The 20,319-nt window shown below is 39.0% G+C and overlaps 1 protein-coding gene and 1 pseudogene across 7 annotated transcripts in view; one reads left to right on the forward strand and one right to left on the reverse strand.

The window, feature by feature from the left end:
* The window catches only part of LOC138815135 (carboxyl-terminal PDZ ligand of neuronal nitric oxide synthase protein), a 342,848-nt gene that overhangs the window by 45,448 nt on the left and 277,081 nt on the right, over positions 1–20,319 (reverse strand). For 6 of the 7 annotated variants that reach the window (XM_070004398.1, XM_070004392.1, XM_070004393.1 and 3 more), the window contains exon 6: positions 3,601–3,742. In XM_070004398.1, the coding sequence (XP_069860499.1) occupies positions 3,601–3,742 (142 nt within the window). Of the gene's footprint in view, positions 1–3,417; positions 3,444–3,600; positions 3,743–20,319 lie in introns of all 7 variants that reach the window. The other variant, XM_070004399.1, reaches the window with a different exon arrangement.
* LOC138815133 (protein tyrosine phosphatase type IVA 1 pseudogene) lies at positions 12,348–12,863 on the forward strand (annotated as a pseudogene).

Below are 20,319 nucleotides of genomic sequence, written 5' to 3' on the forward strand. Positions count from 1 at the left end.
GAATGTTAGCACAGGGATGAATGCAGGCACTCTAAGCAGAGAGAACAGCATTAACAGCTAGAAGGTATATGCATATGTCTGAGGCAGAAAAGACCTTGGGGTACACAAGGAGGAGTAGGGGTGATGAGACTAAAGGGAAGGATATAAAGTAAACCCTACGGAAATTCCCACACCCTCCCCAAAGAATCTGATTCATTATAAGGGGATCATATCAACCTACCCCAACTAGCAGGTGGCTGCAGGGTTGAGGGTAAGAGAGTTATTCCTACTGTAGAGAAATAAGATCTACCCCTTGGAATTATGTGTAAGAAATACACAGGCAGGTTTTTTGTTCATTTATTGGCCAGTCCTGGAGCTTGAACTCCCAGGACTGGGTGCTACCCCTGAGCCTCTTTGTGCTCCAGGCTAGTGTTCTACCACTTGAGCCACAGCATCACTTCTGACTTTTTCTGAGTAATTATCAGAGATAAGAGTCTCCCAGACTTTTCTGGCTGGGCTGGCTTTGAATTGTGATCCTCAGATCTTAGTCTCCCGAGTAGCTAGGATTACAGGTATGAGCCACTGGTGCCGGGCTCACAGGCAGTTCTTCATAAAAGGTCAGCCCCAGGCCTAGAAGCTGAGTGGTGGGTTCTTATTCACTATATTGAGATCAGACAGGACTTGTGTGATAACAACTGTGATCCAATGTTCAGTCTCGCGGTACATCTTATGTCTAGTCCCTTTCATTCCAGGAAGGAAGTGGCTTCTCTGGAGATAGTGCTCTTTACTTTCTGGTTAGAATTTTTCTGAATTCATGTACACCAGCTCCCTGGTGATTGTGAATTTGAAAGCTCTCAAGAGTTAGGTTGCAGCTCTCCATGAGCAAGGAATTGGGGCATCCTCAAAAAAGCATTAACACGCAAAGCATCTATGTTCCCCAGCTAGCCTTCTGATGATTGCCTCCAGTGCAGCAGTGAACAGACAGGCTTCTGTTCTCAGCAAAGCAGCTGGCAATGGCCAGCTCACACTGCCTTCTGGCGAGGTGTCCAGGAATGGTCACCTCTATGCTCCGCTCATTATCCAGCAGAAGGATATGAACAACTTGCCAAAGTCTACTTATAACTCTGTTTTATTTCAAAAAGTTTTTAATGTTTATATCAGTACTATGACCTGCAATAAATAAGCAGTGGTTGGTCAAGGGCACACAGCAAAATGCAAGGCTCTATCTAAAATATAAATGCTAATTTTATTAGTCAAGGTCACTGAAATGCTTGCATTAGTAAAAGATCACTAGTTAATAGAAACAAGCCAGCCAAGAGAGGAGTAAGGTGATTCCCTGAGGTCACATAGAAACTGAGCACTAGATGGATGTGTCAGATTTTCTAAATGAATGACTAATATGTCCAAAAGAGGAAAGTTAAAAAAATAATGGAAAGTAAATCTTCTTGCCATCCCAACTACCTAGTTTCTTTTCCCAGAAGAAGTTTCTGTGTTTCATACTGGAGGTGTTCTGTGCATAATAAACCTGTGTGCACTTGCATGTACTGTTATTTTTGTTCCTATGTATCCACACATAGTTATACATATGTATTTATAACAAAACATAATAGTAGCACAGCATATCTACTGCTCTATAGCTTGACTTTTTGGGGGGTCTGAGACAGAGACTTGAACTCAGTACTTGATGCTTTCACCCACTGGCTGGCAGTCTACCAACTGAGCCACACCTTCAAACCCTATACTTTGACTTTCTAAATGAAAAAATGTCTTTAAAATGGCTTTGTGTCATAGGTAACTAACTCATTATTCTTATTGTTTTATTCCATTATTTTTATCATAATTTCTGTAAATATTACCTCTTGCTATTTTCAATCAGTTAGTTTTATAACTGAATCTTTGTGTATGTAACCTTATACTTCAAATACATCATTTTACATGTGTATGAGTCTTTAAAATAATTCTTAAGTAGCCAGGTGCCAGTGGTTCATGCTTGTAATCCTAGCTACTCAGGAAGCTGAGATGTGAAGATTGCAGTTCAAAGCCAGCACTGGCAGGAAAGTCCATGAGACTCTTATCTTCAATTAACCACCAGAAAACTGGAAGTGGTGCTGTGGCTCAAGTGGTAGAGCATTAGCCTTGAGCTGAAAAGCTCAGGGACAGAGCCCAGGCCCAGAGTTCAAGCCCCACAACCAACCACTGGTGTGAGAACCAGTGGCTCACACATGTAATCGTAGTTACTCATGAGGCTGAGATCTAAGATCTCAAAGCTGGCCTGGGCAGAAAATTCCCCGTGAGACTCTCATCTCCAATTAACCACTCAAAACCCAGAAGTGGAGCTGTGGCTTATCGTGGCAGAATGCAAAAGAGCTTAGGGACAGTGCCCAGGCCCTGAGTTCAAGCCCCATAACTGACAACAACAACAACAACAAGGAGAAGAAGGAGAAGGAGAAGAAGGAGAAGAAGGAGAAGGAGGAGAAGAGAAGAAAGAGCAGAAAGGAGAAGAAGGAGAAGGAGGAGAAGAAGGAGAAGGAGAAAGAGAGAGAGAAAGACAGAGAAGAGGAGGAGGAGGAGGAGGAGGAGGAGGAGGAGGAGGAGGAGGAGGAGGAGGAGGAGGAGGAGGAGGAGGGGGAGGAGGAGGAAATTTAAGGGTAATTTGTGGTTATCAGGCACACAAACTTTCAGATTTAATAAGTATTCCTTACTGCTTCCATAAGAAATCTGCCTCTATCATACACTAAATTAGCATATATATATGGGTGTATTTCTGAGTTTGTATTCTGATCCATTCAAGCATCAGAACAGTTTTGCTTTTTCCAACTTTATCATATGTTTTTAATTCTGGAAAGCCACTTCACTGTAATTGCTCATCTTTTCCAGAATTTTTCTATTTTTAAGTGTTTACATGTTACATGAAAATAATAACAGCTAATGAATATTTAGTTCATTCTGTAAGCCAAGCAATAGACTTGGCACTTTAAATGTATTGTCCAATTATGACAATAATCCTATAAGGTAGACACTAGTATGATTCCTACTTTTCAGAAGAGGAAACTAAGGCTCAGGGTGGCTACAGAAATTGGCTCAATCACATAGCCAGTGACTGGTACAGCTAGAATGTCAACCAAGAGTCTATTCACTCAAATGTTTTGTAATACTGCCATTGACAGTATAAAATTTACTTTGTTGTTTTCTAATTTTTGCGTGTATGTGTTTTATTGTTGCTGCTGCTGTTTTTGAGACAAGGTCTTGGTAGATAGCAAGATTTAAAACTCCAATGTAACCAAGGACGGCCTATTGGACTATTGGACTAACTTTTTGAGTTGGGTGTTTAATTCATTCATTTTCAGGGGATATCCACTATTGCAATTCAATCATTTTCCTTTGAGCACTGTTGTACCTATATCAAATTGAAGGCTAGACTGGGTTTCATAGTAAAACCGTCTCAGTAAGAACTCTCCCTTCTCCTAAAGAGTAACTCATTTTCCTAAAAGATAATTAGGAATCTAATAGAAAGTAATCAAAAAATGTAAGAAAGTTAATAGCGTGGCACTTGGGGTATGGCCCACCAGTGTACAAAATGAGTCCACCTGCCTCTCCATCCACTGTCATGATGGTACTTACCTGGGTCCCCTGAACCATCACTATTCCTCTCACTCTCCCCGTCTTCCTGGCCATCTGCATTTTGCTGTGTATGTTGGAGGCTCAGCTTGTGGCAAACCTCGAAAGCCTGCCCCACGGTCCGGACGATTCGCATAGCTTGGCTCTAGGAAGGACAAAGAAAGGTAAGAAGAAAACAGAATCTACCAGGGCACAGGAGTTAGGATGCTGGGTTCCAGGGAGTCACACCTGCAATCTTAGCTACTCAGGAGGCTGAGATCTGAGAGTCAAGATTCAAAGCCAGCCTGGGCAGACAAATTTGAGAGACTCTTATCTTAAATTAACCAGAAAAAAGTCAGAAGTGGTTATGTGACTCAAATGGTAGAGCACTAACCTTGAGCCAGAGGGAGGGGGGAGGGAGAGGGAGAGGGAGAGAGGCAGGGAGAGAGAAGAGAGAACACAAAGCCCTGAGTTTAAGACCCAGTAATTGCGTCAAAAAAGAAAGGAAGGATCAAGATGGGTAGGAATGTGTACAGGGCATCTGGTCAGAAAACCAGGCAGCCAACAACCTAAGGTTGTTCATATGTGCACATACTCATAAGGAATACAAAAACACTTTCCATTCCTGAAATACTTCAGAAAATAAAAGCTATTACCACAATTCTGAAACAATCAATCAGCTGAAAAGACAGATAGCAGCAATGGCAAATATGCCAGTTCTGGACTGAGTCCCAATTTTTCCCACCAATGTACAGACATAGTTAACTACAGACATAGTTAATATGCTTCAAGACTTTTGTTTCTTTTTTTGCCAACCATGATCAAATATTCAGTGTATCTATCAAACTAAGAATTCAGACCTTCTGTTGTTTCAAATGTCAAGTTTTCTGGGAGCTCCCACAAACTAAAGTGCTAAGGTGCTTTGAGACCTGGAACCACCCAACAGAACCACCTGAATATTGTCCATGTGCTGGGTACACCATTGGCAGCCAGCTAAGTGTAAGGCCAGTGTTCCCCAGTCCTATTCTAAGACATGGTACACCTGAGACTGTTCTGTGGCTACAGCCTCACTTTTGTTCTGTTATTTAACCTCTTCCTTTAAGAGCCCAAGAAGAAAGCTTGTCCCTGGCTGTACTATTCCATTATTTATCTAGGAGAGAAAGGAAGGACAGAGAAGCTGGCCTGGACAGTCTTCAGCAACCTCAGCAAGTTAGGAGGTGGAAGCAAAGAAGGGGCTTCCAAGGCTACTCACAAAGTTGCATCACTATCATTTGATAGTTAGTTACCTTTCATCCTTCAAAATGAGAGAAATGTGAAATCAGAAGTGTTTGAGAGCCTGGGCTGGAAAGGTTGAGCACTCTGCTTCTCTTGTCACAGCAACTCTCAAATATCCCTCCATCCCAGACTGTAGTTTATTTTACTATGACTGTCACCCTACAATTTCAATCTAATATTAGCATGGTTTAGACAATCTGACTTTAGGTCAGCTGTGGCTCTGGTGACAACCTACAGCACACTGATTGCATTCAAAGCCCCTGATGTGACATCAGCAGTCAGGTAGAGCTTTTCATCAGCACTAGACAGCTGGTATTGTATTACCAAGGCAATAACCAATGTTTACATAAGTCTATGGGGCCTCATGGAAGGTAAATGCTTGATTACACTTAACCCAAATTCAATTTGCTCCTGTTTGCCATCTTATCTCATGAACCCTTTGGGACTTCAGAATACTATGTGTAGACTGGTTGCTCTAGTCAACTCTGCTGGACTTGCTACTTTTGTTATTTCAAGACAGATTATCTGTGTTAACAGGAGAATGCAGTAAGTCAATCATCATCCACATGTCTATTTCAAATTTTAGTCTGCTTCTACTCTTTCTGGAATGTTTCAACACCTTGAAGCAACTGGCACTGGCATTGGCCCATTATGCTAACTATAGAGATATTCTTCAATTTTTTTCTTTTTTTCTTTTTCCTTCAATTTCTCTGGAAAGACAGATGTTCTTAACGGACTTCTCACCTAAAGCATCTTGACATTTCTGGGTAATGAGAACTTTCAGTGAAACAGAAAACAGGTTACTTCTTTGGACCCCCATCACCTGGTGGTGGGATCAGAATCTCTGTTTGTCTCTATACCTACCCTCTTCTTGGGTCCAAAGGGCAGGCTAAGTCCCTTCTCATACCATAGGTTGGCAGCATCTAAGATATAACTTTTCTGTTTGTTCAGAAAATTGAGATGTGGTAGGCATTAATCTAAAGCAAAAAGAACCCTCCCAATCTCATTTGCAAAGTATACAAGACAGTATCATTTGGTGGGCATGATGCCAACCATAATCCAAATTTCTACATCTTGCTTTACCACCAAACTTTGCCCCTGTTAGAAGCCTGAGCCAGGAAGCTTAACTCTCAGGTGGAAAAGAAGGTACCATATCATCTGAAAGATGGCTACTCACATCTTTTCCTCGTTTCCTTTGTGAGAAGACTAGGCTCCCGATAGTTTTAATCTTTTACAGCAATTCCTAGTTTACCAAACCTTTAGACATAGCTTTCTCTGCCTATCAACAATACCCAATATTATCAGTCATACAGAAGCTTTCCTATTCCTCTTTTTTTCAGATTTTTGCTCTCTAGACATCTTTACAAGAGGCACAGAAGTTGTATATTAGGATCTAGAAAGAAAATATGAGATCTAAATATGCTGTATTCTAATACTTTCATATCTTATCTAAAGTAACCCATATGTTTTATTCTCAATAAAAACCTGATAGGCTTGAGTTTGTCTTTTCTTATCTGTATCATTTCCAGAATACAGATCCTGTTTCAGTAATAATAGAAACATAAAAGTGTTAAGGAAATCATGTCTTCCATCAGCCTGTTGTTCTCAAAAGGACTACTGTCACTGTCTACCTCCTCCTTAGTTTTAGAAGGGAAATCCTGGGTCAAAGCCCTCGTGAGTCTGAGCTGGTATAATGGTTTCCATGTAGGAAGAAATTGGTGAATAAGACTTATATTCACACATTCATGCCAAATAGTTTCATCTTTGATTCCTCTTTGATATGAAGGCAATGTTTCCATTTAAAGTAAAGGGACATTGTGGCAGATTTTAGAAGCCCTCCACACTTGAATAAGTAACTTGGTACATAATCATACCATCTGCTTCACAGAATGATCGCATACACGTGAAAGAACTGGCTTTCCAATTTACCACTCTAGGGGTCAGCCCTAATTACTGATAAATGGCTATATGAGTACAATTGACCTTTGACCTTTTAGGCTTTCCAGTGAAAAGCCCTTTTAGAGGCATCTCTGTAAGGACCTTGCTAAGAAAACAATCATTGGAAGGTGGCCAAAAGAAGCAAATTCCACCTAGCAGAGGCTGATGCTGTTAACCAGCTGCTCTCTGCATGGAACTGTAGGCTCCCACCTGCCTACCCCACTTGGTATCCTCCCTTCTGGCCTTGTAGGTGAGAGAGCTGGTCCTGTTGGCTGTCCTGGAATTTAAGATCCACACATGCTGGGAGTTAATAAGCCATGTCTGAACCTCAGAGGGAGAAAAGAGAAGGATCAAAGAGAACTCTTTCTAGAAATTGCTATGTATACATGCTCTTTGAATCTCCCATCTTCTGAGCACACACAGATCTTTGGAAATAAAAAAGGAGGTTTAAAGATGGAAGTAGCCTGGCACAAAGCACAGTAGTCAGCAAGTAAAATATAAGGAAGAAGCTTTAAGAACTGGTCACTGTCTGGAATTCACTAGATTTTGAAAAAGCATCATTATACTGCCATGATTTCTGTACAAATCCAGCTTAGTTTTATATAAGCCCGTGAAAGTGCTGTGACACATGGATCAAATCTTCTTGTCCAAAAGCCAATTTCAATGAGCAGCTCAAATCATGTGTGGGCTCTGAGTTATCAGGATTAGGATGGATATAGTTGCTTTGAAGCTTTCAAAGCTTGAAAAAATATCTAACCTCAGAGCAGCTCTCAGCTGCAGATACAGAGCACTGAAGCTCTTGGGAGTGCCAATTACAGACAATTTCATGAAAACAGTTCTGGAAAGGAATCTGGCTAGAACTTTCCTCCACTTAACCTCATTACAGACAGTGTTGCTTTAAAGCAGCTCATGACTCATATTGATATTATGCCCCTCTGTCCCATTCCTTGGACAACTGTCAAGTAAGTCATGATACAATGAACAGCTATTCTCTTGAGTATACCTAATATGAATTTCAGCTGGATACTTAGCAGGTGTCACTATTTGATAAATTGTTGCAACAATGAAAATAATACTATCTTCTCAGTGACAGTGGCTATCTACTGAAAAGCAAAAAAAAAGCCTGAGGTGGTAGATTTAGGAAGATGAAAACTAAATTCTGATTTGTGTACTTTTTACCAGGCTACAGAAAAATCAGCCTGTCATATTTCCTGTTCTCAGTCTAACTGGCTCTCTTGTTAATTGATCACAGAAACTTGAGAATCCTTTTAATGGTTATCACTAGTCTTATCCAGTTGGTGATTCACTTTTTTTTTTGGCCAGTCCTGGGGCTTGAACTCAGGGCCTAGGAGCTGTGCCTGAGCTTCTTTTGCTCAAGGCTGGCTATCTACCACTTGAGTCACAGCAACACTTTCGGCTTTTTCTGCTTATGTGGTATTAAGGAACTGAACCCAGGGCTTCATGCACGCTAGGCAAGCAGCACTCTACCACAAAGCCACATTCCAGCCAAATAATCATGAGCTGAATTTCACTGTCCTGGGAAAAGCTCTCTGTATTTCACAGCTTGTGGAGATGATTAAAGGAGTCATCAGATAAGGAAAAAAGCAGAGAATACATGTACAGAATGTTGCCAGGCACTAGTGGATCATGCCTGTAATCTTAGCTATTCAGAAGGCTGAAATCTGAGTTTAGTCAAAAACCAGCCAAGGAGGAAAGTCATGATATTCTTAGTTCCAATTAATCATCAGAAAACAAAAAGTGGAGGTGTGATTCAAGTGGTGGAATTGCAACCTTCAGTGAAATAGCTAAGGGACAGCAAGTACTCAAGACCTAAGTTCAAGCCCCAGTACTAGCATGATAAAAAAAATAGGTGCATATATAAACAAATAATAAAGCACAGGATGCAAGGAACACATGGAAATGATGAAGATAATGATGACAATGAGAAAAAAAAAAGAGAAGGGATTCACTTCTAACAAATTAACTTCTTATCTGGACTACCAGCTTCTGTCTCTTCCCTGATCCCATATTCTGGGCACAAGATCTCTCTCTCTCTCTCCTTCTTCCTCTCTGAAGTGCTTCTGAACTTTAGAGAACTGCCTTCCATGAAGCCAAGTGTAGAACAGCCTATAGATTTAGAATTTGTCTCATGTGTCACAACAATAAGAGAAGACTCTTATCTTTAACTTAACTAGGAGAATCTCAACAAAAATAAATTGGAATGTTGTGTTTCTTTTTTTAAATATTTTTTGTAAAAATACTGTACAGAGAAGTTACAGTTACATGAGTAAGGTAATAAGTACATTTCCCATCGCTCATGGTTGCCTCCTTTGTTTTTCCCCTACCATCCCTTCCTCCTCCATTCTCCTCCTCCTCCCCCACCCCCGCCAAGTTCTAATGCCTCCATCAGAAAGAATGACATCGCCCCATTTGTTAGGAAATGGAAAGACTTGGAAAAAATTATATTAAGTGAAGTAAGCCAGACTCAAAGAAACATAGGTCCTATGGTTTCCCTTATTGGCAATAACTAGTATAAGTTTAGGACAAGCAGAAAAGTTCAAAAGCTATGTACATATAACCATATAAGATGATGCTAAGTGAAATGAACCCCAAGATAGGGACACAAATGGTTTTTTCTTTATTGCTATGGTTTTTAACGTATTTATAATGTACTATGTGATTTTTTTGTTTCTTTGGTATGTTCCTCCCACACAATATAACCCCTATTTTCACTGTATTTGATGTTGGTGCCCTGCATCTTGTATATACATTTTTGTAATTTGGGGAGAGGAAGGGAAAAAACAAAATGCTTAAATAGGGATACAGGTTGACCTATTGTAACAATGAGATGTACAAGACACTATGTTGAAAACGAACTGTACAACTGTCATGTTTCTTTAATAAGCTTTTTGTAAGGAAGCTTAGGAAAGATAGTTGAAATGAATCAAATGATTACAGTGTATAGAATTTTCAATGCATTATGAAAATACATTTATATCTAGGCAGGGTACTAAGGCTGTGAAATGAGGTAAGGTTTTCTTCAATAAGTTTTTAATGAATTCATCTTGTCATTTAATGGAGTAAGTATGTAAGTCAACAGAATATTACTCAGTGTACGGTCTGCCCTGCCCTGGGCCATGCAGGTCCTGTGCAGACACCTCCCTACTTCTTGGCTAAGTTTCTGCCCAGTATCTGTGTTACCTAGATAATTGGCAAAACTGGAAGCAGTCCCCTCCTCCTCTTGCTTGGTTACATCCTTGGTTATACCTCAGGTCACACCTCCATCTGACCATAGGAGGGTCCCAGGCCCTGAGGTCACATCCAGATACAATGTGGCCAGACCTCTTCCTGTCCCTGGCCTAGATAAGTCTTGAGGTGATGAAATCTACCTACTTAATATACCTTACACTCAGCACCTGGAAAGCTAGTTTCAAGGTGGATATTACTTCCAACACTGGCAGGAAATAGTACATCACAAAGATTACAATTGACCTCTGTGTATTTTTTTTTCTTCCTGTACTCTACTAGTCCATGAAACATGGTGACATAGAGAAAAAAGACTGAGTAACCAGTTGGGTGAATATGGACAAACTGACTCACCTTCCCAGGTACTAGATTCTCCATCCACAATGCAAGAGACCAGTAGATTTGTTTTCAGTGCTGGTCCTTGACCCTAAGACTGAACACATCCTAGGCAAAGTGTTCTACCATGTATACCCTCAATCTATAGATCTATGTTCTATTATGTTGAATTCCCAATCTAACTCTACCAGAATAGTTCAGGTATATGAAAAAAGGAAGTCTCTTGCCTTAAATTTAGAACCTACCTCTCCTTTATGTCTTACATTCAACCAGGAATATTTTGATTGATTGGTTAGCAAAAGAGACTTTCATCATCAGTCAAATTCCACGGCAAAGTCTAAAGTTACACTTCACAGCTGTGGCCCTCAGTTTGCTGAGAGCATTACAGGAGGTAATAACTCCTCCTAATCCAAACCAATTGTGTTATGATTACAGGGAAAATAATGTCAAGGAGCAGTCCTTGAAGATAAGAGAACTTCCTGCTGCTCCTGCTAATCGCTGACACCTCCTGCAGTGATGCCCTAATAGGCCGAGTCATTCTTCATCAGGGCAGATAGCCATATCCTCCTGGTGCTGGGAGGAAATGGCAGGCCGGTGAAGCCAAGCAAGAGGCTCCTCAAGAGGCAAACGGCCTTGCAAATGAACACTATTATTCTATCCCCAAGAAAGTAAAACAAGAAATGCCTATATCACTAGAAGAGTACCCAGTAATGCTGTCAGCTTCTTTGCTAGCATTTAGTCTGAAGAATGCTAGGCCCTCTCTACTACAATGCTGGTTAACCTTCCTAGGCATACAGAATTTGCTCTTAAAAATCAGATTGACTCACATACAACAATCTGAATTCCTAAGATGCTTTTCACCTTATTTGATGGCTGGAGAAACTCAGGTCCAGCGAGGCTCTTGTGTGTTTTGTTTCATGTAACAGGGTTTAGAGTTCAAAGCCTTGGACTAAAAGGCAGCATCCTGGTTCTAATTTCAGTGGCATGGATATGCTGTGTGATCAGGGTCATTTACTACCTTGGGTCCTTTCTTTCACAAGGTTTTAAAATGCAGTCAGTGTTGTCCATACAAGGGTATCATATGGGGGGAAAAAAGGAAAATCTATGTCTAAATGATTTGGGTCAGAGTGAAAGAGCCCTTCAAATCCAAGAAATGATTACATTAGAATTCAGTTACAATTTGGTCTTGGGAAATAAGGCTATCCCTTAGTTATATAACTGCCTAATGAGCCCTGGCCAATGATAAAATGCAATGGTTAATGTACAAGCTCCAGAGTCTGACTTATTGGATTCAGTTTTGACTTTTTATTATGAGTCCTTATGCAAGTTAAGATTCCACTTTCTTGGCCATGGCACGCACATTGGCTCCTGGGGATGTGGCCGGTTCAGCGTTGCACTCTCTGCAAAGAGGCTCACTGCATGTTAGTCTGGTGCCTCCCAGCCGCCTGCATCACTATCACAGCAGCTGTTCCACAACGATCTAGCCACACGGTGCCCTGTGGCAGCCACTGCTGCCTGTGTCACTGAGGCCTTGGGACCAACTGTATAATTAGGTCACAATCTTCAATGAGTAGACATGTTCCTCAGTTCTGTGGTGTTCTTGGTCACACATTTATGGAGTGTCTGAAAGGCAGTGAAGATTACTGCCTGGCACAGCACAACCTCTATGCATACATGTGAATTGTAGAAATCCATTACTACTCCACCAAGAAGCCCTGGACACAGAAGTGTTGAACTGCAATCTGCAGAACATTTTCCATGAGTTCTGACCTGGATGGGGTAAACCTCAGTGCTTTCTATTGCCTCAATATTACTGGAATGAAGAGATGCTACTTCCCATTAAAAGGTTAATTTCATTTATCATTACTCCAAATTTCATAAAACACTGAGAATTTTAAGTGGAGTATATTGCATCATTCTTTATTTGATTGTTTAAATTCTTTCATAACCATATTGAGTGTTTTAAGTAAGTTAACATGGCTCAAATGAACTGCTCTGCTCCTGTGGAAGTCACATACAAGAATATGAGATTCCTTATTACATACAATCCAATCAATGCAACCTTAAACATTTATTGAGGAACTTAAGAAGTATGGAGTTACCACAATCATAAGAGTATGTGAAGCAACTTACAACACTACTCTGGTGGAGAAAGAAGGCATCCACGTTCTCGATTGGCCTTTTGATGATGGTGCACCACCCTCTAACCAGACTGTTGATGACTGGTTAAGTCTTGTAGAAATAAAATTTCGTGAAGATCCTGGTTGCTGTATTACTCTGCAAATTGTGTTGTAGGCCTTGGGAGAGCTCCTGTTGCCCTGGCACGAATTGAAGGTGGAATAAAATATGAAGATGCAGTACAGTTCATCTGACAAAAGTGGTGTGGAGCCCTTAACAGCAAGCAGCTTCTGTATTTGGAAAAGTACTAACCTAAAATTTGGCTATGCTTTAAAGATGCTAACGGTCACAGAAACAACTGTTGCATTCAATAAAACTGGGTGCCTGGTGCCATTGCCTAGAAGTGGAACTTGAGGTGGAACCTAATTTGTCATACATATTAGTTAACAATATTGGTTTGGTGAATGAGTCTAGTGAAACTTCCATAGGAATATTAGAAAGCTTGACACAATTTTTGTTTGGGTTTTGATTAACCTATTTGAACACTTACTAAAAAAAATTCTTGCCATTCAGCATTTAAAATCTGCTTATCACTTATATTAATTGCCCTTTCATAAAATCATTGAGTTACATTTTTATATTCCCATGCTAAAATCTTTATCAATATATAAGAAATTTAGAAAGATTGGGTGCCAAAACACCCAGCACAATACTTGTATATTTTTAATACCATTCAGAACTGAATTTCCAGAAACTCTAGACCTATATGCTTTATTCCCTCAGTCATTTCAAATACTGTAGGACTTCTGGCTATTTGCCTACTCATTTATGTTACATCTCCCACATTCATACATCAAATTTGTATAACCATTGATTTTTTTTTCTACCAAGTCTTAAGGTGATTAGTGTCTTTCTATATATATTTTTTATTATTATTATTTTTGTCAGTCATGGGGGCTTGAACTCTGGGCCTAAGCGCTGTCCCTCAGCTCTTCAGCTCAAAGCTAACATGTTACCACTTGAGCTACAGCGCCACTTCTATATGTCTTTATGCTGTTATGAGAAACCTCCATTTGGAAAGTCTTCATTGTTACAGAAGCACATCTTTAATAATGTCTCCAGACAAAAAAGCCTTACAGTTAATATAATGTTGGCACTCTGAGTTGCAGCTTAACAGGGAGGGCCTGAAAAAAGAATGAGAGGGATGTAATGAATATTTTTAGTAAAGTGTTGCCTTTGTCTTGTACAGAGCATGTGGAGTATGCTCTTTAAGTTAGTAAATATTTTTAAAGGTATAGATGCTTTGTTTTAACTACATTTTTTAATCATAAAATTTCTGATATTATATTTTTTCCATACTTAGAAGTTGTTTACCACCTTATTTTTGTTTGAAGTGTGATTTTTTTCTCTTTTTCCTTCCAGCCTCTTTTGCAAAACAAACAAACAAACAAAAAACAAAAAATGGGTTTCTCCTAATGAAATTGAGCAGATATCTTTTATAAGCCTTTTGAGCTGTGTAACAATATTTAGATACTTCATAATGAAGTAGGTCCTGAGAGGAGACTTGAGCTGGTATAGCTTTTTTCCAGGCTTTGCTTTTGTTTTAGGGATTTTAAAAAAAACCTTTAACCAAGATTAACTAGACCTTGGTTCCAACCAGCCCCGTTCTTGGAATGGAAAGAATGCCTCTAGGTCCCCCTCCCTTAAAAACCTAACCCACCTTGATTGTTCTGTTAAGGACTGACCAATAAAACAGATAAGTTATAATATGGCTCCAACTGGCGATACCACGTGCTTACAGTAAACCCTCCCTTTTGCACATGCTTACAGTAAAATTCGCCTATTAGCCACCTGTGTGTGGTCTGGTATGACCCCACTGGTCACCTGTGCATGACCAGGCTTGACCTCATGGATTTTGCCTTTAAAAACTAAAGACTGGGGGCCACTCACGGTCACAGTATCAGCTCCTGAGCCTGTACTGCAGCCCTGGCTAGTCAGTGGAGGAACTTTCTCAATAGAGTTGCTTCTTTATTAACAATTTTGTTGTGGTGGGCTCTGTCACTGCAGATGACTAGGTGGGCTTGCCTGCCTGAGTAGGGGTCTTCCTACTACAATAATTTGTCTTATTACATAATTGATAAAGGGGTGATGTGTATTAATGTTAGCTCAACCATATATTTATACTATCTGGGAATGTGTGGTTATAGTTCTGTGGTAGAAAAAATTTGTCAGTGTTCACCAGCTTATAAAAACTTAGTGTAAGTCCTTATATGTCTAAATAAATAATTAGATGCATTTACCATCACTGAGATTGTTTTGCTTAACTTGTTTTGTAAATGAAGGATAAAATGAAATCAGCGGTTTTTAGTAAGCTTATAGTTTGTTAGCATCCTGAACCATTTCTAATACTCAGCTCTCTCATTAGAATCTTCTCTTATTTAAAAGGTCTAGATAAAATTTTGAACAAATTTACTGTATACTGAGTAGAAACACCTTGCAGTTCAAAAAGGCCTTGGTTTTTAAAACTCAGTTCAATTATTAGTGATTTGCTGCAATTTAAACTTGAATATTCAGTTTTTTCATTTGTAAATTGATATTTGCAGTGCCTTTATAATTTGAATGATCATTTTACACTCTTGATTGATAAGTGTTAAGCTTCTTTAAATCTGAAATACTTTATTTATGTTAATGTAAAAGAATCTTGTCTACTTTTTAATAGCAGTTATAAATGTTATAAAATTTTAGTTAAAAGTGATATTCCCCCTTTAACATAATGTACTTCCATCTTTTGCCAGTATAACACTCAATATATTCCATCTTAAAATATTTATAAGATATTTCTTTGTTGTTTTGTATGTCCCTCCCCCACAGTATAACCCCTGTTTTCACTGTATTTGATGTTGGTATAATTTGTGGAGGGGAAGGGAAAAAAATAAATTGTTTAAATAGGGATACAGGTGGACCCATTGCAACAATGAGATGTACAAGACATTATGTCAAAAAGTGAACTTTACAACTTTGGTGCAGGGGTGGGGGAGCAGAAAGGGTGTGGGGGAGGAGATGGGGAGATGGGAAGGGATGGGAAGGGGAAACAAAAGAGGAGGCTACAATGCTTGATAAGAAATGTACTCATTGCCTTGCTCATGTAATTGTAACCCCTCTGTACGGTATTTTCACAATAAAAAAAAAATTTAGCCAGAGCAAAACGAAGAATAGATCTCTACTGGCCTGTGGTTCTTTAAATTTATTTTCTTAATTCAGTATATTCTTGAAGATATTTTTGTGTAATTAATACTAAATATTATGTTATTTATCACACAGCCCATAAACAGCATTGTGCTTATTGGAAGAGATACTTGAGTTTCTGTGTAGTTGAGTTTCTGTGATGATTGTAAATACGGTGCTAAAAATCACCTTATAAACTATCTGTACATTGTACAAACATGACTTGCTTTTTATCCAAATATTTTGTATCTTATAAATATGGTTAATGATACATCCCAAAACATTTTTTATGTTTAAAGAGAATGTAAAGTATTAGTTACCAGATAATATTCTAAGATTTGGTTTGGATACCTTTAGTGGGCTAATGTAAATAGTGACCAGTTGCCTAGGTTTTTCTGTAGAAATCATAATGTAGCTAACATAAGTAATGTGACAAAAATGTGAGGGGAAAATTTGATGATCTTTCAGTGAAGGGCAATATGGCACCTATGTCATTTTTTTTTCAGTACACTCTAACTTTCACTTGTTAGCACTCATTTATCCTGGAGCAGTGCTCTTCTCTTCCCACCTTAATAGCTCCACACGCAGAAGCAGCCCAACCACAAGTGTAGTTGGCTGGTAGTAGTCTCTAGGGATGTAGCTTAGTTGTCATTTTATTTATCTGCTACTATATGTCAGGCATTTTAAAGATAGTAGAGAGAACATTAAAGTTGGTGTAGCAAGTTCCCTGCCCCTGGTCATAAGTGAGAGTGATTTCTACTAGAGTTTGAGGAAGTGTAATTTGATAAGAATACTTAAAGTAGAAGTGGAAATGTAAGTAATACTTATTTTTTTCCTTTTATATGTAAACTAAACATCCTTTAAGTTCTAAAAAAATACATAAAGTAGTATATACATGTTTATACTCCAAAAAAAGACTCTACTTTCTCATCTATAAAATGAGAAGCATAACAGTTTCTACTTCAAAAGTTTAGATGGAGAACAAATCAGTCATACAGAAAATTTTGAAAGTCTCAGGCACACAGCTAGTAACCAAAACAGGTCAGTAGATATTCTTGGACTTTATAAAACTACACAGCTTGGGTCACCTAGAGTAGTAAAGAGTATGTTGAGGTGCTGCAACATTCTGTTATCTAGCTTCTCTCAGAAGTCCAACTCAAAAAATAGATCAAGGTCCCAATCCCCAAGACAGAAACCTTATTAGTTTTACATGTGAGTGACTAGAAGGAAACCAGAGGTACTGAAGAAAATCATGTTGGGGGCAAGTATACCTTCCAATGGCAAGGTTGAGGCATCTGACTTGCACTCTAAAGAGCAGAAGAGACAGTCCTTCCCTCCTGGTGAATTATAAACTAGGCATGACATCTGTGTGAGAGTTCTGTCACAAGGAACATGCATGCAATGGGTACATACACACACGGGAGACATAAAGTGATGTGAATCAGCAGTGACCAAAGTCATAGTACAGCAAGGTACTTAATCAAGGCTGTCCTACACTATGATCAATATGAAGACTGGAGAACATCCAGGTCTGCTGGCTTATGACCTCTAACAATCTAGAAATACTCTTGTAAAACACATTTCTTTGAGCTCTATAGTTCTTTTATCCTAACCTCTTAAATATGCCAATGATTTGCCAATTAAAACTCTTTCCCAAGCTATTATCTCTTTAAACCAGAAGTAGTTTATAAAAAATAAATCACCACATTTGGAGGCTAACCAGGATTGTGTACAAAACCTCAGGGACATGTTCCCTACCACTCCCCAATTCTGTTTCCTTTGCTGAACAATTCATTTATCTTTCTTGGCTTGGAAACTGGCCCTCCCACCTATAGTTCAGCAGCACCAGAGCTCATAACCCTAGCCTTTCTGGAAATAATTCCCTCAGCAGCATGGCAGCAAGCCAGTACAGGGCCTGACAACCAGCCCTGTGAAGAGCCACAGGCTCAGTAGGTGAAGAGGGCAAAAGGAATAGAGAAAACAGAAAAGACAGATCAGAATTATCTCTGAGAGCTATAAAACAAAACAAAACCAAAAACAAACTGTTGTGATCTGGAACTAGATGACTTCTCCTTGGGCAACAGAAACTATGTTCTACTTGGGCATTTTTCTAATACTCTGTTTTTGGCAAGACACCCCTACCATGCCTGTACTGCCTATACTAGACCCAATGACAAGGCAAATAGAGTATAATAGCCTCCTTTACTTAGGTTTCTTGCTCAAAATTCTTTTGTTCTATAACAAGTATAAGTCTAAGACAAGCAGAAAAGGTCAAAGCTATGGACTTATGACCATATAAGATTCTGTGAAGTGAAATGAACCCCAAGATAGGGACACAAATGTTTTTTTTTTCTTTCTTGCTATTGTTTGGAACGTATTTATAATGTACTATATTATTTTTTTGTTTCTTTTGTATGTTCTTCCCCCCACAGTATAACCCATTTTCACTGTATTTGATGTCATTGCCCTGTATCTTGTATAAACATTTTTCTAATTTGGGGGGGGGGAGGGAAATAACAAAATACTGAAACAAGGATACAGGTTGACCCATTATAACAATGAGATGTACAAGACACCATGTTGAAAACAAACTTTACAACTTGGAGGTAGGGGGAGTTGGAGAAGCGGGGAAGGAAGGGATGGTAGGAGAAAAACAAAGGAGGAGGTAATAATCCTTGATAGGAAATGTACTCATTACCTTATTCACATAACTGTAAGCCCTCTGTACAGTATTTCTACAATAAAAGACATGCAAAAAGTTCTTTAAATCTGAAATCTTTTGTTCTGTTTGTCTCCCTGGTTATGAACAATCATCTTGCCATGGGAACTTGACAAATCACTGAAGCTCTCTGAATCTCAATATACTCAGGATAAACATACAGCCAGATAGCATGGTTCAACTTAATTTTTTTTGTGTGTCTGCCTGTCCTAAGGCTTGACCTCAAGGCCTGAGTGCTGTTTGTGAGTTTTGTGCTCAAGGCTAGTGTTCTACCACTTGAGCCACAGCTCCACTTCCAGCTTTTTGATAGTTAATTAGAGATAATTCCTGCCTTGGCTGTCATTGAACTGTAATCCTCAGATCTCAGCCTCCTGAGTAGCTAGGATTACAAGCATGAATTAACAGCACTGGCTTCAACTTAATTTCTTTACAATGTTGTGAAAGCTAGAAACATATAGGAACTATAGTTTGAATTTAAGCTTTTGATCTTTTTCTGGGCTACTGATATGCAGCATGATATATTTACAATGCTGGGCAGAGGCAGCAAAACAAAGCTCCAAGACATCCATACAATCAGGAGGGAAACAACCAAACTCTAGAGTATACTGTGTTGCTAAGCTACAATGTTTGCTATGTTGTGTCTTTTCCACTTTGAAAATTTTCAATTTCAATTAGATTTACTGGGATATAAATAACCTCATTATAGGTCAAAGAGCTTTTTTTTTTTTGGTCAGTCCTGGGGCTTGAACTCCGCCTGGGTGCTATCCCTAAGCTCTTCAGCTCAAGGGGAGAACTCCACCCCTTCATCCACAGTGCCACTTCCAGTTTTCTGAGCAGTTTATTGGAGATGGCTTTGAATCACAGTCCTCAGATCTCCTGAGTAGCTAGGATTATGGGCATAAGCCACCGGTACCCAGCAAAGAGCATTTGCTTTAGTAAATCTTGACCCTGTCATGTATTATTCTTATATCCCTAAAATGACAAGGTAGTTATAAATGTATTAAAACTGTTTTAAAGCATAAAAGATATCACAAAGATTCAAAGGTGGAATATTCAGGAAGTGGGTTAGAAGGCCTCACAGCAAGCCATGCTTCATGGTTTGTCTCTAGAACAGTAGATCTGTAAGGGTTCATAGGTTTATCAATACAGTGCTTTCGAAAAATCTCATCTATAGAACAATATTAACATATAGTACATTTTAAAAAATGGCCCTTCCTGAAAAGACTCCACATAGAGCTCCCCTATGAACCAGCAATCCCACTTTTGGGCATTTACACAAATAATCACAAACAAGACCACACTAAAGCCACCAGCACAACTATGTTTATTGTAGCATTATTTACCATAGCTAAGATATGGAACCAACCCAGATGCCCCTCAGAAGATGAATGGATCAAGAAAATGTGATCTATCTGTCTATCTATCTATCTGTCTATCTATCTATCTATCTATCTATCTATCTATCTATCTATCTATCTATCTAGTCTATCTTGTCTATTTATCTATCTATAGAATTCCATTGTGTGTATGTATGTATGTATGTATCTACGATAAATACATACATACATACACACAATGGAATTCTATGCTTCCACCAGAAAGAATGACATCACCCCATTTGTTAGAAAATGGAAAGACTTGGAAAAAATTATATTAAGTGAAATAAGCCAGTCCCAAAGAAACATAGGTCCTGTGGTTTCCCTTATTTGTCTGGGACAAGCAGAAAAGGTCAAAAGCTATGTACATATGACCAGGTAAGATGATGTTAAGCGAAATGAACCCAAGATAGGGACACAAGTGGGTTTTTCTTTCTTGCTATTGTTTCTAACGTATTTATAATGTACTATGTGATTTTTTTGTTGCTTTGTATGTTCCTCCTTTACAGT

Source organism: Dipodomys merriami, unplaced genomic scaffold, assembly GCF_024711535.1.
Source record: "Dipodomys merriami isolate MVZ:Mamm:240054 unplaced genomic scaffold, mDipMer1.0.p SCAF_625, whole genome shotgun sequence".
NCBI classification, from domain to species: domain Eukaryota; kingdom Metazoa; phylum Chordata; class Mammalia; order Rodentia; family Heteromyidae; genus Dipodomys; species Dipodomys merriami.